The sequence below is a fragment of the Natator depressus genome, chromosome 10, assembly GCF_965152275.1.
Source record: "Natator depressus isolate rNatDep1 chromosome 10, rNatDep2.hap1, whole genome shotgun sequence".
NCBI classification, from domain to species: Eukaryota; Metazoa; Chordata; order Testudines; family Cheloniidae; genus Natator; species Natator depressus.
In genome coordinates, this window is record NC_134243.1 from 46,073,571 (window position 1) to 46,095,455 (window position 21,885).

Here is a 21,885-nt window from a genome sequence, read left to right on the forward strand (position 1 = left end):
TGAGTGCTTCCACCTTTAAACCATTAGTAACTGAATCTAACTGTTCACCTGCTGCCTGCTTTCGACGGGTGCTTTCTAGTCTGGCCTTAGGAAGATGATCATTGCTTGAAAAACTGGATGCTCGATAACAGAAAAGGGAATTTTACATCCATAAAAAAAAATGCTGCAATTTTTAAGTCTACACTTTGTTTCAACTCTGGAGTTGCTTTTGTTACACACACATCCATTTGTGGATGAAAAACTGTGACATTTCCTCCTCGTTTTCTTTGGCTGACCTGCGTGCGGCTTTCTTTTGACGTTCTTGGCAATGGCAAGTACCTTCATCTTCAGTCTGATTCTAATGCTCACATACATCTAGCCAAAGTCAGTGGTTCCGGTGTCTCTTTGCTCTTTTCACAGCATTTTGCAAAATGTTTCCTCATACAGTCTGCCTTCCCACTTACTTTTTCTTTGCAACTTCTGCATCTAAGACTCTCTTTGCCATCTTCATGAACTTTCTCAAAATAGCCATGAATTGGATCAAGTGGTTTTTCACATTTGTTCATACTGAAATATTTTGACTTGACACACTGAGTTCAGTTGCCACTCCAGCCAATCACATCAAGTATTGGACTGGACAGTTTATTTGGCAGTTTACCTCAAACAGAAACAAACTTCTGAATCTGGGAATTCCCCTTCATTGTTTGCTAAACAAACTTCATTTTCATTGCTGAACAAAGAAGGGGAATTCCCCAGTTCCGAAGTTTCAGTTTCTGTTTGAGGTAGCCAAGGCAACAGCATACAGCTTCTACTTTTAATTTTAATTAAAGGAATAAAATAAAATAAAAAGGACCATATTACTGCAAAACTAATATCAAATTGCTCAATATTTGACCCTATTTTTCATTAGTTTATTTTAATAATAATTTTATTCTTTCCACTTTCCTGGATTAAACCACAATTACCAGCACTCTGAACTAAACTAGTTTTTTCCTGGGAAATTGCCAACCCTGACTGAAAGTATTAGTACACAAGCTAAATTATGACTTAACTGACATCAGAGACTTGGTGGGATAAATCTCATGACTGGAATATTGCTATAGGGGGTAGAGCTTGTTCAGGAAGGACAGGCAGGGAAAAAAGAAAGATGGTGTTGCATTATACACCAAGAAAATATACACTCGTGCTGAAGTCCAAAAGAAGGCAAGAGACAGACCAGTTGGAAGTCTCTGGGTCAAGAAAAGAAAAGAAAAAAAAGGGGGTGAGAGACAGAGTGATGTCAGGAAGAAGAGGCAGATGAGGCATTTCTAGAACAAACAACAAATACCCAAAACACAAGACCTGTTTGTAATTTGGGACTTTACACGTACATTTCAAGAATTTATTGGAAATTATTGGGGACAACTTTTTGTTTCAGAAAGTGGAGCAAGTAACCATGGGGACAGCCTTTTGAGACTTGATTCTGATCAACAGGGTGGAATTGGTTGTGAATCTGAAGGTGGAAGGCAATTTGGGTTAAAGTGATCATGAAATGATGATTTCATTATTCTAAGGAAAGGAAGGAGTAAAAACAACAGAATAAGGACAATGGACTTCAAAAAAGCAGACTAAAACTCAGAACTGGTAAGTGTGACATCATACTCCATATTCTTTATGAAAATATGCTTATGATATGAATATGACATAACAGATATAATTTATGCAAGATGGCTCATGTGAGATGTCATTGGAAAGGTTATGATTTACTGAATGAGATAATCCAATTTGTATGCATGTATCATTTCTGTATTTGAAGCTAGTAATATTGACTATGTATCTATATTTCAACTATGTTATTTTGGGTGAAGCCCCCCTGCTAACACTTCAGGGACAACAATGAACAAGCCTGATACTGCTGACAGCCCATCAGCAAGAGACAATGGAGTGTAAAAGAGCTTAGTCTTCCTGTGCATGTGTTGGTTAACCTGTGAAGAATGGCTGGGGGGGACGGGGAGGGGCTACAGAAGCATGTGACCATGTCACCTGATACTGGAACTTATCTTGAATTCTGTACTTTTCCACGAAGGGGGAGGGGGGGGAGGGGAGAGGAGGAGGTCAAATTAGGGAAAAAAGGACTCCCGCCCTATGCAAATCCTATTTAAGGGTGGGGAGCGAGGTAATCCAGGTCATCAGTTCTCCCCTGCTACCCCACCCCAGACGACTGCTGGAAACAACTAAGACTGAACTGGGGGAAAGAACTGGACCCATGCTGGAAGCACATCTGGCCTGTGAAGAAGATTATTAGAACCACATTTAGGGTGAGAAGTTACATTTATCCAGTTTCTTTAGTGTACGTATTAAGCTTAGTTTGCGTGCTCTGTTTTATTTTCTTACTAATCTGCCTTGTTCTGTCTGCTACCTCCTTAACTACTTAAAATACACCTGTTATAGTTAATATATTTATTTCTGGTTTACAATATAACCCAGTTTATGTGATTTCTAATGGGGGGGGGGGGGAAGAAGTTGTGCATACCCTCCTCCACATCAAGGGAAAAGACGCATTTCATATAATTTTGGGTTTGTACTCCAAGGTGGAGTAGACATCTGGGTGCTGTGGCAAGCCCCTTAGGCTGAGCCTTCTCAGAGCAGATCTCTGTCTCTCTGTGCTGACTGTGTGCTTGGCTGGAAAGCCTAGCCGAGCAACACCAGATGAAAGGGGGCCCAGGCTGGCAGAATAGTCTGCCTCAGTGTGCCTAGCCCAGCACACCAGGTGACATCCCAGGGGTCCAACCCATCACAGTAACGTCCTACAGGAAGAAAATCTAAGGGATAAAGGTGTTCAGGAGAGCTGGCAGTTTCACTATGAGACAATATTAAAAGCACAACTGCAAACTATCCCAAAGTGAAGGAAAGATAGGAAGAATAGTAAGAAGCCAATATGGCTCCATTAGGAGTGCTCTACTTACCTTAAAATCAAAAGGAAACAGACAAATTGCTAAGGAGGAGTACAAAAGAATAGCACAAGCATGTAGGGACAAAATCAGAAAGGCTAAGGAACAAAATGAGTTACACCTAGCAAGGGACATACAAGACAATAAGAAGAGGTTCTTTAAATACACTAGTAGCAACGGAAAGACAAAGGAAAGCAAAGATCCTCTACTTAAGAAGGCTGAGGTGCTTAATGCCTATTTTGCTTCAGTCTTCACTAAAAAGGTTAATGGTGACTAGATACACAATTAATATTATCAAAAAAGAGGAAGGAACACACAAGCCAAAATAGGGAAAGAACAGATTAAAGAATATGTGAGATGTATTCAAGTTGGCAGGGCCTGATGAAATTCATCCTAGGGTACTTAAGGAACCAACTGAAGCAATCTCAGAACCGTTAGCTACTATCTTCAAGAACTCATGGAGGATGGGTGAAATCCAGAGTACTGGAGAAGGGCAAATATAATACCTATATTTAAAAAGTGGAACCTAGAGGAATTATAGCTCAGTCAGAATAACTTCAACCCAGTCCCCTGCACATACGTGGACCCTGCTTTCCATGCCCTCCAACACCTTGCACTCATTTCCATACCCCTTTATCTTCCCCAGAATTCTCCATCACCGCCATAGTCCCCTGCACAAGCCCCCTCATACATCTTCCAGATCCTTACACACACAACACTTGTGTCTTAGTACCCCTACATAACTCTTCCCTGCTTTCAACTTGCCATTTGCTGCTCCTTTTCTCCCCATACTCATTGCAGGTACACCTCCATGCCACCTCCTAAATTCTCATCCCTGTCCTACCTCTCACCTCTGGCTAAGGTCAGTGACAACAGCAGCAGAACCTGAAGCCAGGATGAGGTCAGTCTACTTTTTAAAATATTGCTCTATATACACTTAAAAATAACTATTTCAGTGAAATGCTCCCCCTGTGGTACACTCCCACCGCGCAAAATTGGCATTTGTCAACAATGTGAACAAAAATCAAAATGAATTTGATGTAGCCCAAACCATCTTGAAAATAAAAAATCTCTAACTACTTTTGGGTGATTGCAAGTGAATGACAGGAAAATTATTTTTAACTTTTCTGAATTCTACTAAGACTACAAGAAAAGCTTGAGACGAGATGCAGCATTTAAAAGTTTTAGAGACACTGGTTTGTTTTTGCACTCTTTTGGAGAAAAGATTTAAAGTCAGATTTATAGCAAGAAGCTAGTTTCAACCTTAACTCCAGGGAGGCTACCACCATTCCATAAGAAGTTGTCCTGCACTGTAGCATGTAGTTCATAAAACGTCATACTTAGCCTCTTCTCATCTATGCCGATGTAGATTCTGAAAGCTGCTCTGGGCAGTTGCACTTTGAAAACAGAAATGTCTGCCCACAACCCCTGTAAGTGTTAGTAAGCCTTTATGGTCAAACAATGACATCATAAAAGCCAGCTCAAAGGATGCCCGCAGACTTAAACTTTGTTGGTTGCATTGTGTAAATACTAATAGCCATACAAGCAGCCTTTCAGACCTAGATTTCACAAAGCACATGCTTAACCTTTAAGTATATAAGCAGCCCCGCAGAAATCAATAGGGCTACGCACATGCTTAAAGTTAAGCATGTGCTTAAGAACTCTGCTAAACGTAGCAGGCCCCAGATTTTTATTCTAAGAATGTTTGCATCCTATTGTTCCCTCTAATGCTTTATAGCAGTATGTGAGGGTAGCACATACTATAGTTTAAGACAGTGGCTCTCAACCTCTCCAGACTACTGTACCCCTTTCAAGAGTCTGATTTGTCTTGCATAACCCAAATTTCACCTCACTTAAAAATTACTTGCTTACAAAATACAAAAGTGTCACAGCACACTATTACTGAAAAATTGCTTCCTCATTTTTACCATATAATTATAAAATAAATCAATTGGAATATAAATAGTGTACTTACATTTCAGTGTACAGTATATAGAGCAGTATAAACAAGTCATTGTTTGTACGAAATTTTAGTTTGTACTGACTTACTAGTGCTTTTTACGAAGCCTGTTGTAAAACCAGGCAAATACCTAGATGAGTTGATTACCTCCGGAAGACCTCTGCGTACCCTGGTTAAGAACCACTGGTTTAAGATACCCATTCTAATTCACTTATTTCTGTTATTCGTTTCTTAATAAAACTAATTCTTTTCAGGTTGAAATTTTCCAAGCTTTCCCTCAGCTTGGAGGTGATTTTTTTTGAGGATTTGGAGAAAATATTTATTCACCCACAATTAAGCAGTTATGCATATATAAACACACACTTTTCCCTATGCTGCAATCAGAAATGTCGTACCTGGATATGAGTGCGTTAATGCACTTCTTAGTTACAGATAACCTCATAAAAAGGCTACATCTAGCAATCTGAAATCAGAGGTGCTGCCTGATCTTGCTAATCTCTATCCAAGATAGACACAGTCACCTACATTAGATAGCCATTATACACAATCATCAGCACAGCAAAAGCAATTAAGAGAGATCCAAACATGGAGAACTTAGAAGTCTGACACAGAACCTAGCGCAGGACTATTGTTTTAATCTGCTTCTGTCGCATCCTGCAACACCCACTCCCACCCGCGTTGTTTGTTGAATTTTTACCCCCCCCCATTATGGGGGCGGGTTCTCAGAGATCTACTGGATCCCAGTCCCACTGCAGGGCTCTAATCCGACACAGTTAGGAATTCTAAACTGTAGCTAAGAAATATGCCCACTGAAAAGAAGTTAGAGATGGAAGGGACCTGGAATTTATTTAAGAGAGTTCCCAGTTACCTGCATTGATTTGATGGAAACAGACTTTTTTGTCTATGCTGTTGGAGGCTATCATAATGTGAAGCTATTTTGTGTAGAATATACATTAGGCACCTGGCTTTTTGCCAGTGTATCCCAGACACTCATAGAAAGTGCAATAAAACCTTACTTCCATTTCTAACTTTTTTCCCCCTGAAAGTGACAAATTAGGTCATCCAGTCCCTTCCACCCAACAACCCAAGGGCCAGCGTCAAAGCGTTTTATGCCCCAATGCAGAATACTCAGAGCAAAGCCAGTCCTGAGTGGGATGTGCATGATCTCTCCCATCAGTAAGGATCCTACCAAATTCACAGCCATGAAAAATGCATCATGGACCATGAAATCTGGTCTCCCCCCATGAAATCTGATCTTTTGTGTGCTTTTACCCTATACTCCACAGATTTCATGGGGGGAGACCTGTGTTCCTTTTGGGTCAGGACCCCCAATTTGAGAGAGTTGCAGGGGAATCGCAAGGAGGGGTCACGGTATTGCCACCCTTACTTCTGTGCTGCCCTCAGAGCTGGGCAGCCAGAAAGTGGCAGATGTTGGCCAGGTGCCCAGCTCTGAAGGAAGCACCCCACAAGCAACAGCGCAGACGTAAGGGTAGCAGTACTGCAACTCACCCCACAATAACCTGGCAACCCCCAACAACTTCTTTTTGGGGCAGGATCTCTACAATTACAACACCGTGAAATTTCAGATTTAAATACCTGAAATCATTTACAATTTTTAAAATCCTCTGAGTGTGAAATTGACCAAAATGAATCGTGAATTAGATATGCCGTAACAGCAGTTGTCCACTCAGAGAAACTACGGATTGAGATTTTGTCATCAGTTTTTCATGTTGTTATTAATATAGCTCAGGGCAACCTATGGCACGTGTGCCAAAGACGGCACGTGAGCCGATTTTTAATGGCACACTGCTGCCTGCTGGGTTCCAGCCACCAGCCCCGCTCAGCCCGCTGCCGAACCCAGGCCAGGACCCCGGCAGGCAGCAGTGTGCCATTAAAAATCCTGCCAGCCCTGGCCCGCTCCCCCCTCTCCCCAGGGGAAGGATGAAGAAGCTTGGTCCTGCCTGCTGCTGGGCAGGCAAGCTCCACCCTCCCCCGCCTCTTCCCCCAGCATGCTTCGTTCCTACCCATCCTCCTCCCCTCCCTGCTGCCGATCAGCTGATAGCCCTTATGCGGGAGGGGGGAGAAGAGGAGCTGCAGTGCACTCACTGCTCCGGGGAGGAGCCGGAGACGAGGTGGGGACGGGGCCTTGGGGAAGGGCAGTGGAATCAGGGCATAACCCCTCCAGCCCCCTGCTGTGAGCCGCTCTGAGCAGTGAGCTGGGAGCACCCGACAAGCCCAGCCCCCTGCCCTGACCCCTGCACCCCCCTCACACACACCTCAGCCCCCTGCCCTGATCCCTGCACCTTACATCCCTCCCACACCTCAGCCCCCTGCCCTGAGCCCTGCACCCCGCTCACACACACCCAGCCCTCTGCCCTGACCCCTGCACGACCCCAGCCCTGACTCCAGTACTCCCCACACCCCATGCCCTGACTCTTGCACCCCCCACATTCCCACCCCCACCCTGAGCACCAAACAGGAACTCCTGCATCCTCCCACGTTCCCACCTGCACGCCTCACACCAAATGGAGCTGCCCAGGTAAGCACTCCACACCCAAACTTCTTGCCCCAACCCTGAACCCCCTCCCTCATTTTAGCTCCTGGCCAGACCCTGCACCCCAACCCCCAGCCTGCTCCTTCACCCCCAGCCCTGTGCTCAGTGCACTCCCTCCCTCAGCTCAGTGCAGAGAGAGAGAGAGAGAGAAAGAAAGAGAGATGGGAAGAGAGTGGGCTAGAACCAGAGAGAAGGTAGATACCTACTCTAAGTGGGCAGGGCTGGGATCCCAGACCAGCAGCGGGCTGAGAGGGGCCGGCAGCCGGAACACTGGCTGGCAGGAACCCGTGGACTCGCTGCCAGTCTGGGGTCCCAGCCACCGGCCCCGCTCAGCCTGCTGCCGGCCTAGGTGAACGGAACCCCAGGCTGGCAGCGGGCTGGCAGCATAAGATCAGCATTTTAATTTAATTTTAAATGAAGCTTCTTAAACATTTTGAAAAGCTTGTTTACTTTACATACAACAATAGTTTAGTTATATAATATAGAGACTTATAGAGAGAGAGACCCTCTAAAAAACGTTAAAATGTATTATTGGCACGCAAAACCTTAAATTAAAGTGAATAAATGAAGACTCGGCACACCACTTCTGAAAGTTTGCCGACCCCTGATATAGCTAAAAGCCATCACTAAATCACACTTGATTTAAGACAAGCGGCTGGCAGTTTTAAGATCTACATTTAATCAAACTTTTTGGGGTAAAAAAATATTTGACAGCTTGTAGCATTTTCCCAAATATCTTAACAGGGTGGAGAAATTAATGGTGTGGAAACAAGAATACCAGTAACAAACTATTTTTTAAAGTCTTTCCAGCACCATTTTAATTGCTATATTAAATACCCATTTGGGAACAGCAGTCAATGCAGCAGTGGACTAGACTGACAGAGCCCACGAACATCAGGCTAAAGAGAAGGGAAAGCTGCTGAATGGGCAATATACTCACAGGAGTTGTGTCTACGACGGAAACCTTTGGACTGATTCAAGGATTCCAAATGTCGGTCCATGTAGCTCTTAGAGCACTGTTGCTGTTGTGGGGAGATGACAACTTCCTGATTTTTCATGTCAGTTCTCCTTGGGATAGCCTGGGGGGCACTGCTGGAAGAGGTAGGCTTCTTTAGCAATTTGCCAGTGCCGTTTTGATTGGTACCCACTTGGCACCCAACGCCAGGGATGCCCAGTTCGGTATGCTGCAGGTCTCCACTCTGTTTGCTGTCCCCAGGACCTGGGATCTGAAGAATCTTTAGCTCAGTAATATCACCTGCCCTAAACACAGGAAAGAGAACAAAACAAAGTGGGATTCAACATTGGCACCCAGTTCTACAGAAATCAAGCCCCTAGTATGTTAGAGACTAAAGCAGCATCAGAATGACATTTTTCTCTTAATTCAGTGGAATCCAAAGGGGAAAAAACCCACTAACATGGATTACAGTGCCTATTAGGAACACACACACTTAAAGGCTATGTTCCTCAGACAATACATCTGACTTTTCTGGTCCTGGAAAGAACTGAACCCCAAATAGCAATTTATCCCACTGGCTCTGTACCTAGTCAGAAGTGTGGAGGGGAAATGGTTGGGTAGAAATCTGCTTGAGTTAACAGATTCTAGAAGAGTATAGGTGCTATGACTAATCTTATTTTTCAGGTGACTTCCCTTTACCATAGTCTGTTTCTATTGAGAGCAATCGTTAAAATAGCGAAACTCAGAGAGATGGCACTTAAAAGCTCCTTTGAAGGTCATGAAAACTTCAGTGCAGTACTGGAAATAATCCACACTTTCATGTAATAAAGGAGTGGGTGCAAGCTGTAAACTAGTCACTCTGGAAAGAGTGGTTATAAGATACAGTCTTTGACTTTAGATTTATGAAGAATAATCAAACTTTAGAATGAATCTATTATACTGGGATACAAAAATAATGTTGTTACCAAGACTGAATGTGTCATGGACCTCAGCATTACATGAATTCTTCCTTCTCTATTCCTCCTGCTCCCCCCCGTGTTTCAACTCTCTAAGGCCTGGTCTACACTGGGGGTGGGATCGATCTAAGTTACACAACTTCAGCTACATGCATAACGTAGCTGAAGTCGACGTACTTAGATCTACTTACCGCGGCGTCTTCACTGCGGTAAGTTGATGCCTGACGCTCTCCCGTTGACTCTGCCTGAGCCTCTCGCTTACCAGGGTCGACAGGAGAGCGCTCGGTGGTCAATTTATTGCATCTAGTCTAGACTAGACACGATAAATCAACACCTGCTGGATCGATAGCTGCCCGTTGATCCAGCGAATAATGTAGACAAGCCCTAAGGAAGAGAGACTCCCTAAGGTAGCTATTTAATCTTTGTTTAGTAATAAAATAGTTAAATCTGTGTATTTGTGGAAATCATTTAAATCTGTGTATTAACTTTGCCAATTTGCACTGATAATAGAAAAAAATATTTGGTGACTAATCTTTACTCTTCTCCAATAACGTAACAGGGGAGTTGGGGGCAGAGCTGGAGGGCAGCTAATTTAGTACAAGAACAGCAATACTAACAAGCCTACTGCTGTGTAGGAAGTTTCAGATGCTGTTGGTATGTGTCTCCAAGGCCAATCTGCACCAATTGGCCTCAGAATTATAGAACAAGACTATTGTGCCAAAGAGAAAAGAGATCTTGCCAGACGAATATCAAGAGCTATCTAGATGGAGGAAAAGAAAGTGTCAGAAGACAAGACAGATCTGAAGATAAATATGCAGTTGGAGCCATAAAACGGATTTATTCAGGGCAAGGATCTAATTTAAATGATTAACAGCTCCACTTTCACTTCAATCATGCTTTAGCAAACACAAACATTAAACTTGCCATTGGCAAAAATTCTTGCCAAATGTCTGATCTAACCATAAACTGGATGACAGGTAATACACAGTGACCATTTTCTTTGCTCCTACCAATGTGTTCCAATTGTGATCTACATTTGTGTTCACATCGTAACCCAGACAAAAAAAAGCCCAAAAGACAGCATCTCTTGCTTTCTGTATAGAGCCTAACAATAGAGGCACTTTTCAGCCAAGGATAAGCAGTAATGAGGTTTGAAGCAAAATGCTCCAATTTCAGTCATATGTAAAGTTTGCCTGGAAGAAGCAGACACTTACCTGAAGGTGACCTCTGGCACAAGGCACTTGACCCCATTATGGAAAGGCCGCGTCAGGGAGATGGTCTGGCTGATCTGATCCACAGCCGACACTCGTCCCTGATAGACTCCCAGGCTGTCTCCACAGTTAATGGACACAATGCTTCCAAGCCAGTCTGTAGCCATATTTCTGACACGTGATCACTGTAAAATGAAGACAGGATTAGGTGGAAAAAAAGAAATCAGGAGACTGACAAACCTAATTAGCATCAGCTATATCCCCCCATGCCATGGTCCTAGACCACATCTTAGGCCCTTACTTTGGTGGCCTGTCTTTTCATAGTGGGACAGGGATATATATACTTTAAGATCCTATTTAGATTGTAAGACCCTTTAAAAGAGACCATGCCTGTAGGCTTGTTTGTAAAGAACCTAGCACAGTTTTGTTGCTACATAAATAATACTTGATAAAACTTAGTCTCACACAACCAGATTCCATATAATGCTGTAATCTAAAAAACACCAGTAATTTTCTGTAATGCATTCCAACCCTAACTACTTTTCCAGGGGTGTTCTGGTTAAATTCCAGTTCAAGTATCTAGCTCCGCCAGCCTACATTCTCCCTGGAGCTTCAGTCACATAAGTTTGTCTTCACTTCCCATTCTAAACACTTGAGTAGTGATAGTGGAACAGAAGGATGGAGCTATAGCTATATAGGGTAAAATCCTGACCTCACTAAAGCCAGAATTTCACCCATAAAATACTATTATCAATCCCACAATTAGCTAATTGATAAGTTTTAACATAAAACAAAGTTCAAAAGTAACTAGTAAGTTACTTTGTTTGACAGTTACTGCGTATATTTCAAAGGGTAAACATTCTCATAAATACATAGGGTGTGTTTATTTAAACACTTGATCCACCAGTCTCCCCTCAATTCATAATTCTAGAGTCTCAGGGAAGTGCAACTTTCAATCAACACATTGAAGTAACTGTGCATGCCTTTCCATGTGTGGAGATGTGAGACCCCTAACCTCCAGCTGAGTTACTTGAAGTCTTTAAATCATGATTTAAAGTCTTCAAGTAACAGAATCTGCCATTTACACTAGTTTAAACCTGCAAAGTGACCTGCCCAATGCTGCAGAGGTAAAACCCCCCAGGGTCTCTGACAATCTAACCTGGGGGAAGATTCCTTCCCAACCCCAAACATGGTGATTCGTTGGACCCTGAGCATCTGGGCAAGACCCACCAGCCAGACACCTGGGAAAGAATTCTCTGAAGTAACTTAGAGCCTTCCCTATCTAGCATCCCATCACTGGCCATTGGAGATATTTGTTGCTAGCAGTTGCAGATCAGTTACATGCCATTGTAGGCAGTCCCATCATACCATCCCCCTCCCCCCCCCCATAAACTTATCACGCTCAGTCTTGAAGTGAGTTAGGTTTTTTACCCCCAGTGCTCCCCTTGGAAGACTGTCCCAAAACTTCACTCCTCTGATCATTAGAAACCTTTGTCTAATATCAAGCCTAAACTTGTTGATGGCCAGTTTATATCCATTTGTTTTTGTGTCCACACTGGTGCTTAACTTAAATAATTCCTCTCCCTCCCTGGTATTGATCCCTCTGATGTATTTATACAGAGCAATCATATCTCCCCTCAGCCTTCTCTTGGTTAGGCTAAACAAGCCAAGCTCTTTGAGTCTCCCCTCATAAAGTAGGTTTTTCATTCCTAGGATCATCCTAGTAGCCCTTCTTTGCAGCTGTTCCACTTTCAATTCATCTTTCTTAAACATGGGAGACCAGAACTGCACATAGTATTCCACATGAGGTCTCACCAGTGCTTTGTATATTGGTACTAACGCTTCTTTATCTCTACTGAAAATACCTCACCTGGGACTGCATTAGCCTTTTTCACACCTGCAACACATTAACCGCTCATAGTCATCCTGTGATCAACCAATACACTCAGGTCTTTCTCCTCCTTTGTCGCTTCCAACTGATAAGTCCCCAGCTTATAGCACAAATTCTTGTTGTTAGTCCTTAAGTGCATGACCATGCACTTTGGACTATTAATTTCATCCCATTTCTATTATTCCAGTTTTCAAGGTCATCAAGATTTTCTTGTGTGATATTCCGGTCCTCCTTTGTATTGGCAATACCTCCCAATTGTGTGTCACCCATAAATTTTATTAGCGCGCTCCCACATTTTGTTCCAAGATCATCAATAAAAATTAGGGCTGTCAAGTGATTAAAAAAATTATGCATGATTAATCACACTGTTAATAACAGAATACCATTTATTTAAATATTTTTGGATGTTTTCCACATTTTCAAATATATTGATTTCAATTATAACAGAATACAGTGTACAGTGCTCACTTTATATTTACTTATGATTACAAATATTTGCACTGTAAAAAAAGATAGTATTTTTCAATTCACCTAAGTACGGTAGTGCAATCTCTTTATCACGAAAGTGCAACTTATAAATGTAGAATTATGTACAAAAAACCTGCATTCAAAAATAAAACAATGTAAAACTTTAGAGCCTATAAATCCATTCAGTCCTATTTCTTGTTCACAATATCACCTGAAAGTGAGAAAAGGTGTTCGCACGGCACTGCTGTAGCCAGTGTTGCAAGATATTTACATGCCAGATGCACTAAAGATTCATATGTCCCTTCATGCTTCAACCACCATCCCAGAGGATATGCGTCCATGCTGATGACGGGTTCTACTCGATAACGATCCAAAGCAGCAAGGACCGACGCATGTTCACGTTCATCATCTGAGTCAGATACCACCAGCAGAAGGTTGATTTTCTTTCTTGGTGGTTTGGGTTCTGTAGTTTCTGCATCAGAGTGTTGCTCTTTTAAGACTTCTGAAAGCATGCTCCACACCTCATCCCTCTCAGATTTTGGAAGGCACTTTGTAGCTATCGTTAGAAATCTCACATTGATACCTTCTTTGCATTTTGTCAAATCTGCAGCGAATGTGTTCTTAAAATGAACAACGTGCCGAGTCATCATCTGAGACGACCATAACATGAAAAATATGGCAGAATGTGGGTAAAATAGAGCTGGAGACATACAATTCTCCCCTAAGGAGTTCAGTCACAAATTTAATTAACGCCTTATTTTTTTAAACGAGCGTCATCAGCATGGAAGCATGTCCTCTGGAATGGTGGCTGAAGCATGAAGGGGCATATGAATGTTTAGTATATCTGGCACGTAGATACCTTGCAATACCGACTAAAAAAGTCCCATGCGAATGCCTGTTTTCACTTTCTGGTGACACTGTAAATAAGAAGTGGGCAGCAGGATCTCCCATAAATGTAAACAGACTTGTTTGTCTTAGTGATTGGCTGAACGAGAAGTAGGACTGAGTAGATGTGTAGACTTTAAACTTTTGAGTTGTTTTGTTGTTGAGTGCAGTTATGTAACAAAAAAAAAAAAACTCTACATTTGTAAGCTGCATTTTCACCATAAAGAGATTGCACTACAGTACTTGTATGAGGTGAACTGAAAAATACTGTTTCTTTTGTTTATCATTTTTACTGTGCAAATATTTGTAATCAAATATAATAATATAAAGTGAGCAGTGTACACTTTGTATTCTGTGTTGTAATTGAAATCAATATATTTGAAAATGTAGAAAAACATCCAAAAATATTTAATAAATGTCAATGGGTACTCTATTGTTTAACAGTGTGATTAAAACTGCGATTAATCGTGATTAATTTTTTGAGTTAATTGCATGAGCTAACTGCGATTAATCGACAGCCCTAATAAAAATGTTAAATAAGATTGGCCCCAAGACCGTTCCCTGAGGAACTCAACTAGTAACCTCCCTCCAGCGTGACAGTTCACCTTTCAGCACGACCCATTGTAGTCTCCCCTTTAACCAGTTCCCTATCCATCTTTCAATTGTCATATTAATCCCCACCTTCTTCAATTTAACTAATTTAACTAATTCCCAAGTGGACCTGTATCAAATTCCTTGTTGAAACCCAGGTAGATCAGATCTACTGCATTCCCTCTATCTAAAAAAATCAGTTATCTTCTCAAAGAAGGAGATCAGGTTGGTCTGGCAGATTAGTTTACTTAATGTTTATACAGTGCTCTGAGCTGGCAAAAAATGTTAGGTGATTAGTACATAAATATTTTTTAAATGCTAAATTATCACGTGGGGAAAAAAAATAATAATCTTTGCTGTGCACTTTGAGCTCTTTTGAGAAAAAGAGCCACTAAGGGCATTTCTACACTGCATCTGGGAGCAACACGCACAGCCCAGGTCTACAAACTAGTACTTGTGGGGCTCATACCATCACTCTAGAAATTGATGTGTAGACGCTGCAGCTTGGGCTCTGACTCCTGGGGCATGAGCTTGACAGCGCAAGGCGCTATGTCAAAGCAATGTCTACACAGCTATTTTTAGACTGCTAGCACAAGTCTGTGGACCCTGGCTGGGAGGCTCGCTCCCAGGTGTGGTGTAGATGCACCAAAGCCACTCGCTGCCCTGTCTAGAGTTGGAAGTTGAACTATTGCTACAAATGATTTTAGGCAAAGAACTCTCTTTCAACTGGAACTGAAAACAGCTTAAATACTAGGATAAAATTCCAAGCCTCAATCAGCTTTCAAAAATAAATCTGGAAGTGTTTTTTTGTGGTCTAAACTAGCACTAAAGCAGTTTCCAATACCAGTTCAGGGGGACCCATCACAAAGTTATTTTCCGCAACAGCTCATTTTCCCATTATAAGTAGGGCTCAAGTGTCTACTCCAGTGGTTTTCAAACTTTTTTTCTGGCAACGCAGTTGAAGAAAATTGTTAATGTCCACAATCCAACGGAGCTGGGGATGAGGGGCTCGGGGTGTGGTACGGGCTCAGGTCTGGGGCAGAGGGTTGGGGCGTGGGGCGGGGCCGGGAATGAGTGGTTCAGGGTGTGGGAGGGGGCTATGGGATGGGCCAGGGTGTTGGGGTGCAGGAGGGGTCAGGGCTCTGGGCTGGGGATGAGGGGTTTGGGGTGCAGAAGAGGGCTCTGGATTTGGGGGGGCTCAGGGCTGGAGCAGGGGGTTGGAGTGTGGGAGGGGGTCAAGGCTCTGGGCTGAGGCCAGGGATGAGAGGTTTGGGGTGCAGGAAGGGGCTCGGGCTTACCTTGGGCAGCTCCCGATCAGCGGCACAAGGGTACTAAGGCAGGCTTCCTGCCTGTCCTGGCACCATGGACCACGCTGTGTCCCAGAAGTGGCCAGCAGTAGGTCCAGCTCTTAGGCAGAGGCACGCAAGTGGCTTCACACGGCTCTCGCCCGCAGGCACCAATCCCTCCCAACTTCCATTGCCCCCCCCTGCATAGGAGCCAGATCTGCTGCTAGCCACTTCCAGGGCGCAGCGCAGTGTCAGAACATGTGGGAACTAGCCTGCCTTAGCCAGGCTGCACCACCAACGCGACTTTTAACAGCCCAGTCAGCAGTGCTGACCAGAGCCGCCGAGACCCAGTGTCTTCCATTCTGCGAACCAGTACTGGGTTGCGACCCGCAGTCTGAAAACCACTGGTCTAGTCCACCCTATTATTTTAGAACAAGAATACTTGTAAATCTAAGCTTATAGGAACTGCAATACTGGATCAGGCTCAAAGTCCATCTGGTATAATATCCTGTCTCTGACAGCGATCTGTACCAGATGCTACAGAAGGTGTAAGAACTGCACAGTAGGTAGGTGGGGAATAACCTGTCCCCTACATAAAGATCAGGATGAGACCTAATCGTCAGGCACTGGCATAAACCCTGAAGCATGCAGTTTAATATGCCTTCCAAGATCATGGTAATAATTAGAATAATTCTAGATATTCCTGATATCTATAAATATCCAATCCCTTTTTTAATCTTGTTACGCTCTTAGCCTCATCCAAAACTCACATCGAAATGTCCTGCCTTTTTCCCAAAGATGTTCAAAAGGCAATTTATGCCAGTGTAGACACAGTCTTGTGGTCATCAAGGGAACACAGTTACTCCTAGCATTCAGGAGAACAGCCTACCAGATGAAACAGCAAAGTTTCTATTTATTATTCTTATTGGGGGTAATGGCAAGAGAGCCCAATCAGGAGCAGGAATTCATTGCACAAGCCACTATACAAGTGCATAGCAAGACACAAACTCTGCTCCAGTTTGCTTACAAAGGTTAAAGAACAGTGCTTCTCATTAACGGAGATGGTTTGCTTTCAGGATACCTCATTATGTGTGTGTTATGAGCATGGAGGACTAGGATCCCATGGATGGATGCTCACTTACATCTTCATCCAGCAGAAGACAGGCCTGTTTTTAATCACTCTCCCGTGAAAGCAAAAAAATGCACCCAGGCCCGGATCTATGATCACTCACGCTGGGAGATTTCAAAGGGCCACGGGGAAATACAGGAGCCTTCGGCGCTCATCAAAAACAGGAAAAGGGACTCAACTCCCCCCCGCCCCCCGGAGCAGCAGCTCTGGGGCTGCTGAGGCGAAAGGGAGGGGGAGGGGGAGGCAGAACAGCTGCCCCGCTGAAATGCACCAGGTTGTCCGACTCCTTGACAGGGAGAAGAGCCACGAGGAGAACGAATTAAAGAAGGGGGCTGCGCCCGTGGACAGGGGGATCGCGCCCGTGCAAGGGGGCAGAGTCGGGAAGGGGAACTGCCCAGGAGTGGGGGTCCCCCTCCCCCATGCATCTCAGTGGGGCCCCTCCCACGGACCGCCCCTGCTGGAGCCCCAGCTCCTCCCCCGGAGCCTCCCCCCTCCTTGCCGGCGCGGTTGGCGCCCCACAGGTCGAGGCCGAGGCCGTGGCCGTGGCCGTGCCCGCCCCGCGCTGCCCACTCCTGAGGGACAGGGGAGCCGCCCCCACCTGAGTCCCGCGGCTCGCTCTCCGCCTCTCTTGGAGCTACTCTGCACACCGACCCCGACGCACACGGGAACCACCGCCTCCACGGCGCTGTACGTCTGCCGTCACTTCCGCCTCGGTGGGGGGGAGCCCACGCCTCACCCGCCTCCCGGTCATAGAGGCCTGCTCTTTGCCTCAGTGCCAGGGCGACGCTCTACCCACTGGACGGCCCGCGGCCCTAGGAGCATAGACAACTGGACCATAGACAACTGGACCTCCCGCGGCCCTGCGCCGTGCAAACTGAGCCCGCCTAACTGGCTGTGCGCCTGCGCAGAGTGCCCTTTGGGGTTGCGCGTGTGTAAACCCTGTTGGCGCGTGCCGCTGGTGCGCATGCTCCATGTGCCTCATGCCGAGGAGGAGTTGTGTGCTCAGGTAGAGTCCCCTTTCCAGGGCGGGGCAGTGGGGTCCCAGAGCGAAGCTCCAGGAGCTTCCAGACCCCGCCCCCAGGCAGCCTGGAACGCTCCTGCGGGGGCGCAGCGTGCCATGGGGCTCGGCAGGGCCGCCTCCTGCACACTGTCCATGCTCCCACTTGCCCCCAGCCAGAGGGAGCCTGCCAGCCAGCTCCCTGTCCCCCCCCCCCCCCCCCCCCGGCCACAGGCAGCACAACCCTTCCCCCCGTGCTTAATTTGTGCTAGGGCTCAGCCCTGCACCTCTGGTTGGCAGTTCATAGCCCCAGCACTTCTGGGCTTGCTGCATCAGTTATGAATGTAAAAAAAATTCCTTGAGCCTCAGCACCTAGTTGCTTGAGCCCTGGCACTACTTTCAATTCCTGGGGTTAAAACACTACCTGACCCTCTCCCAGCATGTGGGCACCATTGTCCCTTTTGCAGGACAGTGATGGGCCACTGCACATGCCATGCACCAAATTCACAGCTCCAGCTCCTGCTGCAGGAACAGCGCACCCCAGCTTGGCAGTTACACCTCAGGCTCCACTCACAGCACTTAGGGTGACGGTGAAATCAGACTTGCGTTTATTTAACAAAGAATAGCAAGTCAAGAAGAAACAAGGAGAATGGAAACAGATGGTTAAATAGCAAATAAAATAACACACTTTCTAGAGTCTAAATTTAACTAAGATGACATTTTCATAATGACATTTAGTTTATCCAAAGCTTCCCTGATAGTGTTCAACAACCAGGTTGGCTGCTTGTCCCCTAGGTGAAGGATGTCTCGGTTTACCTCTGTACCTCTGGATATAGTTCCAACATTCCATTGACTTTACTTGTAAACAGGGGAGAATTTTCCCTGGAGACTTTGCAATCTTTTGATTAGCATTTTGCTCAGTCTGTAAATAGGCATCCATTGTGAAGTATGCAATACTCAATTTACAAATAGGCAGACAGGTAGACAAGCGTTTCCTGCCTGAAAGAAATTTTATTACCTTTTGATGACCAGGCCCAGCTTGCAGACCTTAAGAGCATAATCTTTAGCATATGTACCTAACTCCTTATATATTATCTGTACATACATTTTGCAATGATTATGATGATCAGTGTGACACAGACTTTCTGTAGAAAACTTACGGGACACCCTTTGATGAATTAGTATGTAGATACCAGACCCAGGAGATCCCTGTAACCTTGTGTTGGCACCAAGAGGTCCCTGAGTCACACAGCCCCACTCACAACACCTGCTATGGGGAGGTAGGTGCATATCAATGGGGCCTCCTTCTCTCCCTTCATCCCTACCCACAACACCCATTGCAGGGAGAGGAGGAGGCCCCATTGATGCAAATTCCCTTGAGGAAAGACAGGCCTGACACATGCAGATGGAGGACGAGGGCCTTCTAGGCCATCCACCGAGGGGAATAGCATCCACTGAGGGTCAGTCAAAAGAACCCAAGCAAGCCTCTGCTTTTACTTAAATGTCATGGAGGGGGAGGGCAATGTCCCTGCAGAACAGTCAAGACCTTGCGTTTTCTGGTCTTATCAAAAGAGCCACAACAGGATAAATTGCATGGAGGTCAATGCTTCTGTACCTTGGAAAGATGGAGGTCTGAGCAAGCCCTAGGGATTATGTAGCACACTACTATTAGCAGTACTAGAGAGCCACCATGTTTCGAGCAGGGAGCTCAGATATACATAATTCAGATATTCCATTATTCATTCAAGAAATGACTGCTCTCTACCTCCTTATGCTCCTTAGAGCTCATGAATCTCAACATTCCTTTTTGGGTTACCGTCCTTGCTACATCTTGCAATTAAAGGGAATCATTCTCTAGTCAACATCCTTGTCATCTGACATAGATCGCTTCGTAGTGCCATTCAGACTGGTGTGATCTAGGGAGCTTAGATGAAGCAAGAGGACATACTTATCTTCCTTGGTAATATGGCCTGTTACCAGTTAGGGGAATTTCAGTGCCTCATGCATTAGAAATACAATACATATTCACCACCTTTGGAATTCTCTTTGGCTGGACTGGGATGTCCTTAAGCACAAGATGTGTGCTTACGTGGGGCCCTGAGCTTTTGAGTCAAGAACCTCCGTGTTTATTATTGTATTTCAGTTTCTTGAACACGATGAAAGGTGGTCAATACACATTTTCTTTACTTTCATACAGTCCAAATAGGTCCAAAGATTCATCTTTTATAGCAGCTTACATCATTGTCTATGATTATAGATTCTGATTTCCCAGCTGTATTTATTGCCCTGATGAGCACAAGTCCGGCTATATTGGCCCAGCCCTGTATCATCATTGATGTTAATGTCAAAGATGCACTCATTGACTTTTCTCAGTTCATCTTTACAGGGGATTCTCTTCCACCCAATGTTTCCTTTATGAAAAATATGGCAATAAGAGCATATGGCTGGTACCTCCCACCTTATATAATAAGTAGGTGTAGCAGAATTCCGTGTAAGTTTGGTACAGGGCAGATCTGCCAGCTGTCACGCATGGGTTGGGTCTAATTATTTCAGCTCATCTGGCTGCGCTTTCTGAGTCACTGTCAGAAGAGCGAAATCAGAAAGTACATTGCAATCATTTCTCATTCAACAATAAGAAACAGAAAGGGACTTCTTAGAATGCCAAAATGTGCCCAGCAACCATGCTTGGGGCCACAGGACTCATTCCACACATAACAATACTAAAGATGGGCCAAAATCAGAAGGATTTAACTTCCTTCCCCATCTCACATTTTGGGGGTTTGGGCTAAATGGGATCCAGATTTTAATCATGTCTGGATTTTGATTTGGAAAGCCAAAATCCAGCTGATGAACTTGCAAAATCAACTCTAATTTTTGCCCATATCTAACCTGGGCATCTGTATCTCTTCTTTATATCAGATTCTCACTTTCAAGATACCATGATGTTTCCCACTTTCCCTCCATTTCTACTGAAACTAGCTGTTTTCCACCAGAAGCCCAGGATGACTCAGGAAAATGGCCATATTTTGTTTCGCTACTAACTCAGTGGTGGGAACAGACTGTGTTTCATCTGTGAACTTGCTGATCTGGCCAACTTAAACTGCAGTCTGTGCTTATGACAATATAAAGAACAAAATAATTACAGTAGCTAAAGGTGACAGTGGGAACAATAAAGGTCATTATGGAAGGAAAGCTTCTTCGAAGAGACAAGTCATTTCACTTGCCACCTTAAAAGAGGTGACCACAGAGCCACCAACTGATCTGGTGAAGTGACCACATGATGCATATGATGTAGTACAGTGGCTCTCAACCTTTCCAGACTATTGTATCCCTTTCACGAGTCTGATTTCGGACCAGGGCAGCAAGGCTCGGGCTTCAGCTTCAGAATGTATCTTAGCTTTTCTGGGCCTCTGCTTGCCACCCCCTAATGCTGGCCCTGTGTAACGGGTTGTCAGGGTTCCTTCCCCACTCTGAAGTCTAGGGTACAGATGTGGGGACCTGCATGAAAGACCCCCTAAGCTTATTCTTACTAGCTTAGGTTAAAAACTTCCCCAAGGTACAAACTTTGCATTGTCCTTGAACAGTATGCTGCCATCACCAAGCGTTTTAAACAAAGAACAGGGAAAGAGACCACTTGGAGATGTCTTCCCCCAAAAATATCCCCCCAAGCCCTACACACCCTCTTTCCTGGGGAGGCTTGAGAATAATATCCTAACCAATTGGTTACAAAATCATCAAAGACCCAAACCCCTGAATCTTGGAACAACGGAAAAATCAGTCAGGTTCTTAAAAGAAGGATTTTATTTTTAAAAAAAAGAAAGGTAAAAATCATCTCTTTAAAATCAGGATGGAAAATACTTTACAGGGTATTCAGATTCAAAACACAGAGGATCCCCCTCTGGGCAAAACCTTAAAGTTACAGAAAACAGGAATAAACCTCCCTCTTAACACAGGGAAAATTCACATAAAACAAAAGATAAACTAATCCGCCTTGCCTGGCTTACCTATACTGGTTGCAATATTGGAGACTTGGATTAGGATGGGTTGGAAAAGATGGGTTTCTGTCTGGCTTCTCTCAGTCCCAAGAGAGAAC

The 21,885-nt window shown here is 44.5% G+C and overlaps 1 protein-coding gene across 1 annotated transcript in view; it reads right to left on the minus strand.

The window, feature by feature from the left end:
- Window positions 1–17,697, minus strand: part of EDC3 (enhancer of mRNA decapping 3) — a 59,918-nt gene extending 42,221 nt beyond the window's left edge. Inside the window, exons 1-3 of the mRNA XM_074964721.1 lie at window positions 17,394–17,697; window positions 10,549–10,730; window positions 8,364–8,683 (exon numbers count right to left, since the gene is read on the minus strand). Coding sequence (XP_074820822.1) covers window positions 8,364–8,683; window positions 10,549–10,712 — 484 coding nt within the window. The 5' untranslated portion in view covers window positions 10,713–10,730; window positions 17,394–17,697. The remainder of the gene's footprint in view (window positions 1–8,363; window positions 8,684–10,548; window positions 10,731–17,393) is intronic.
- Window positions 17,698–21,885: the final 4,188 nt, after the last annotated feature.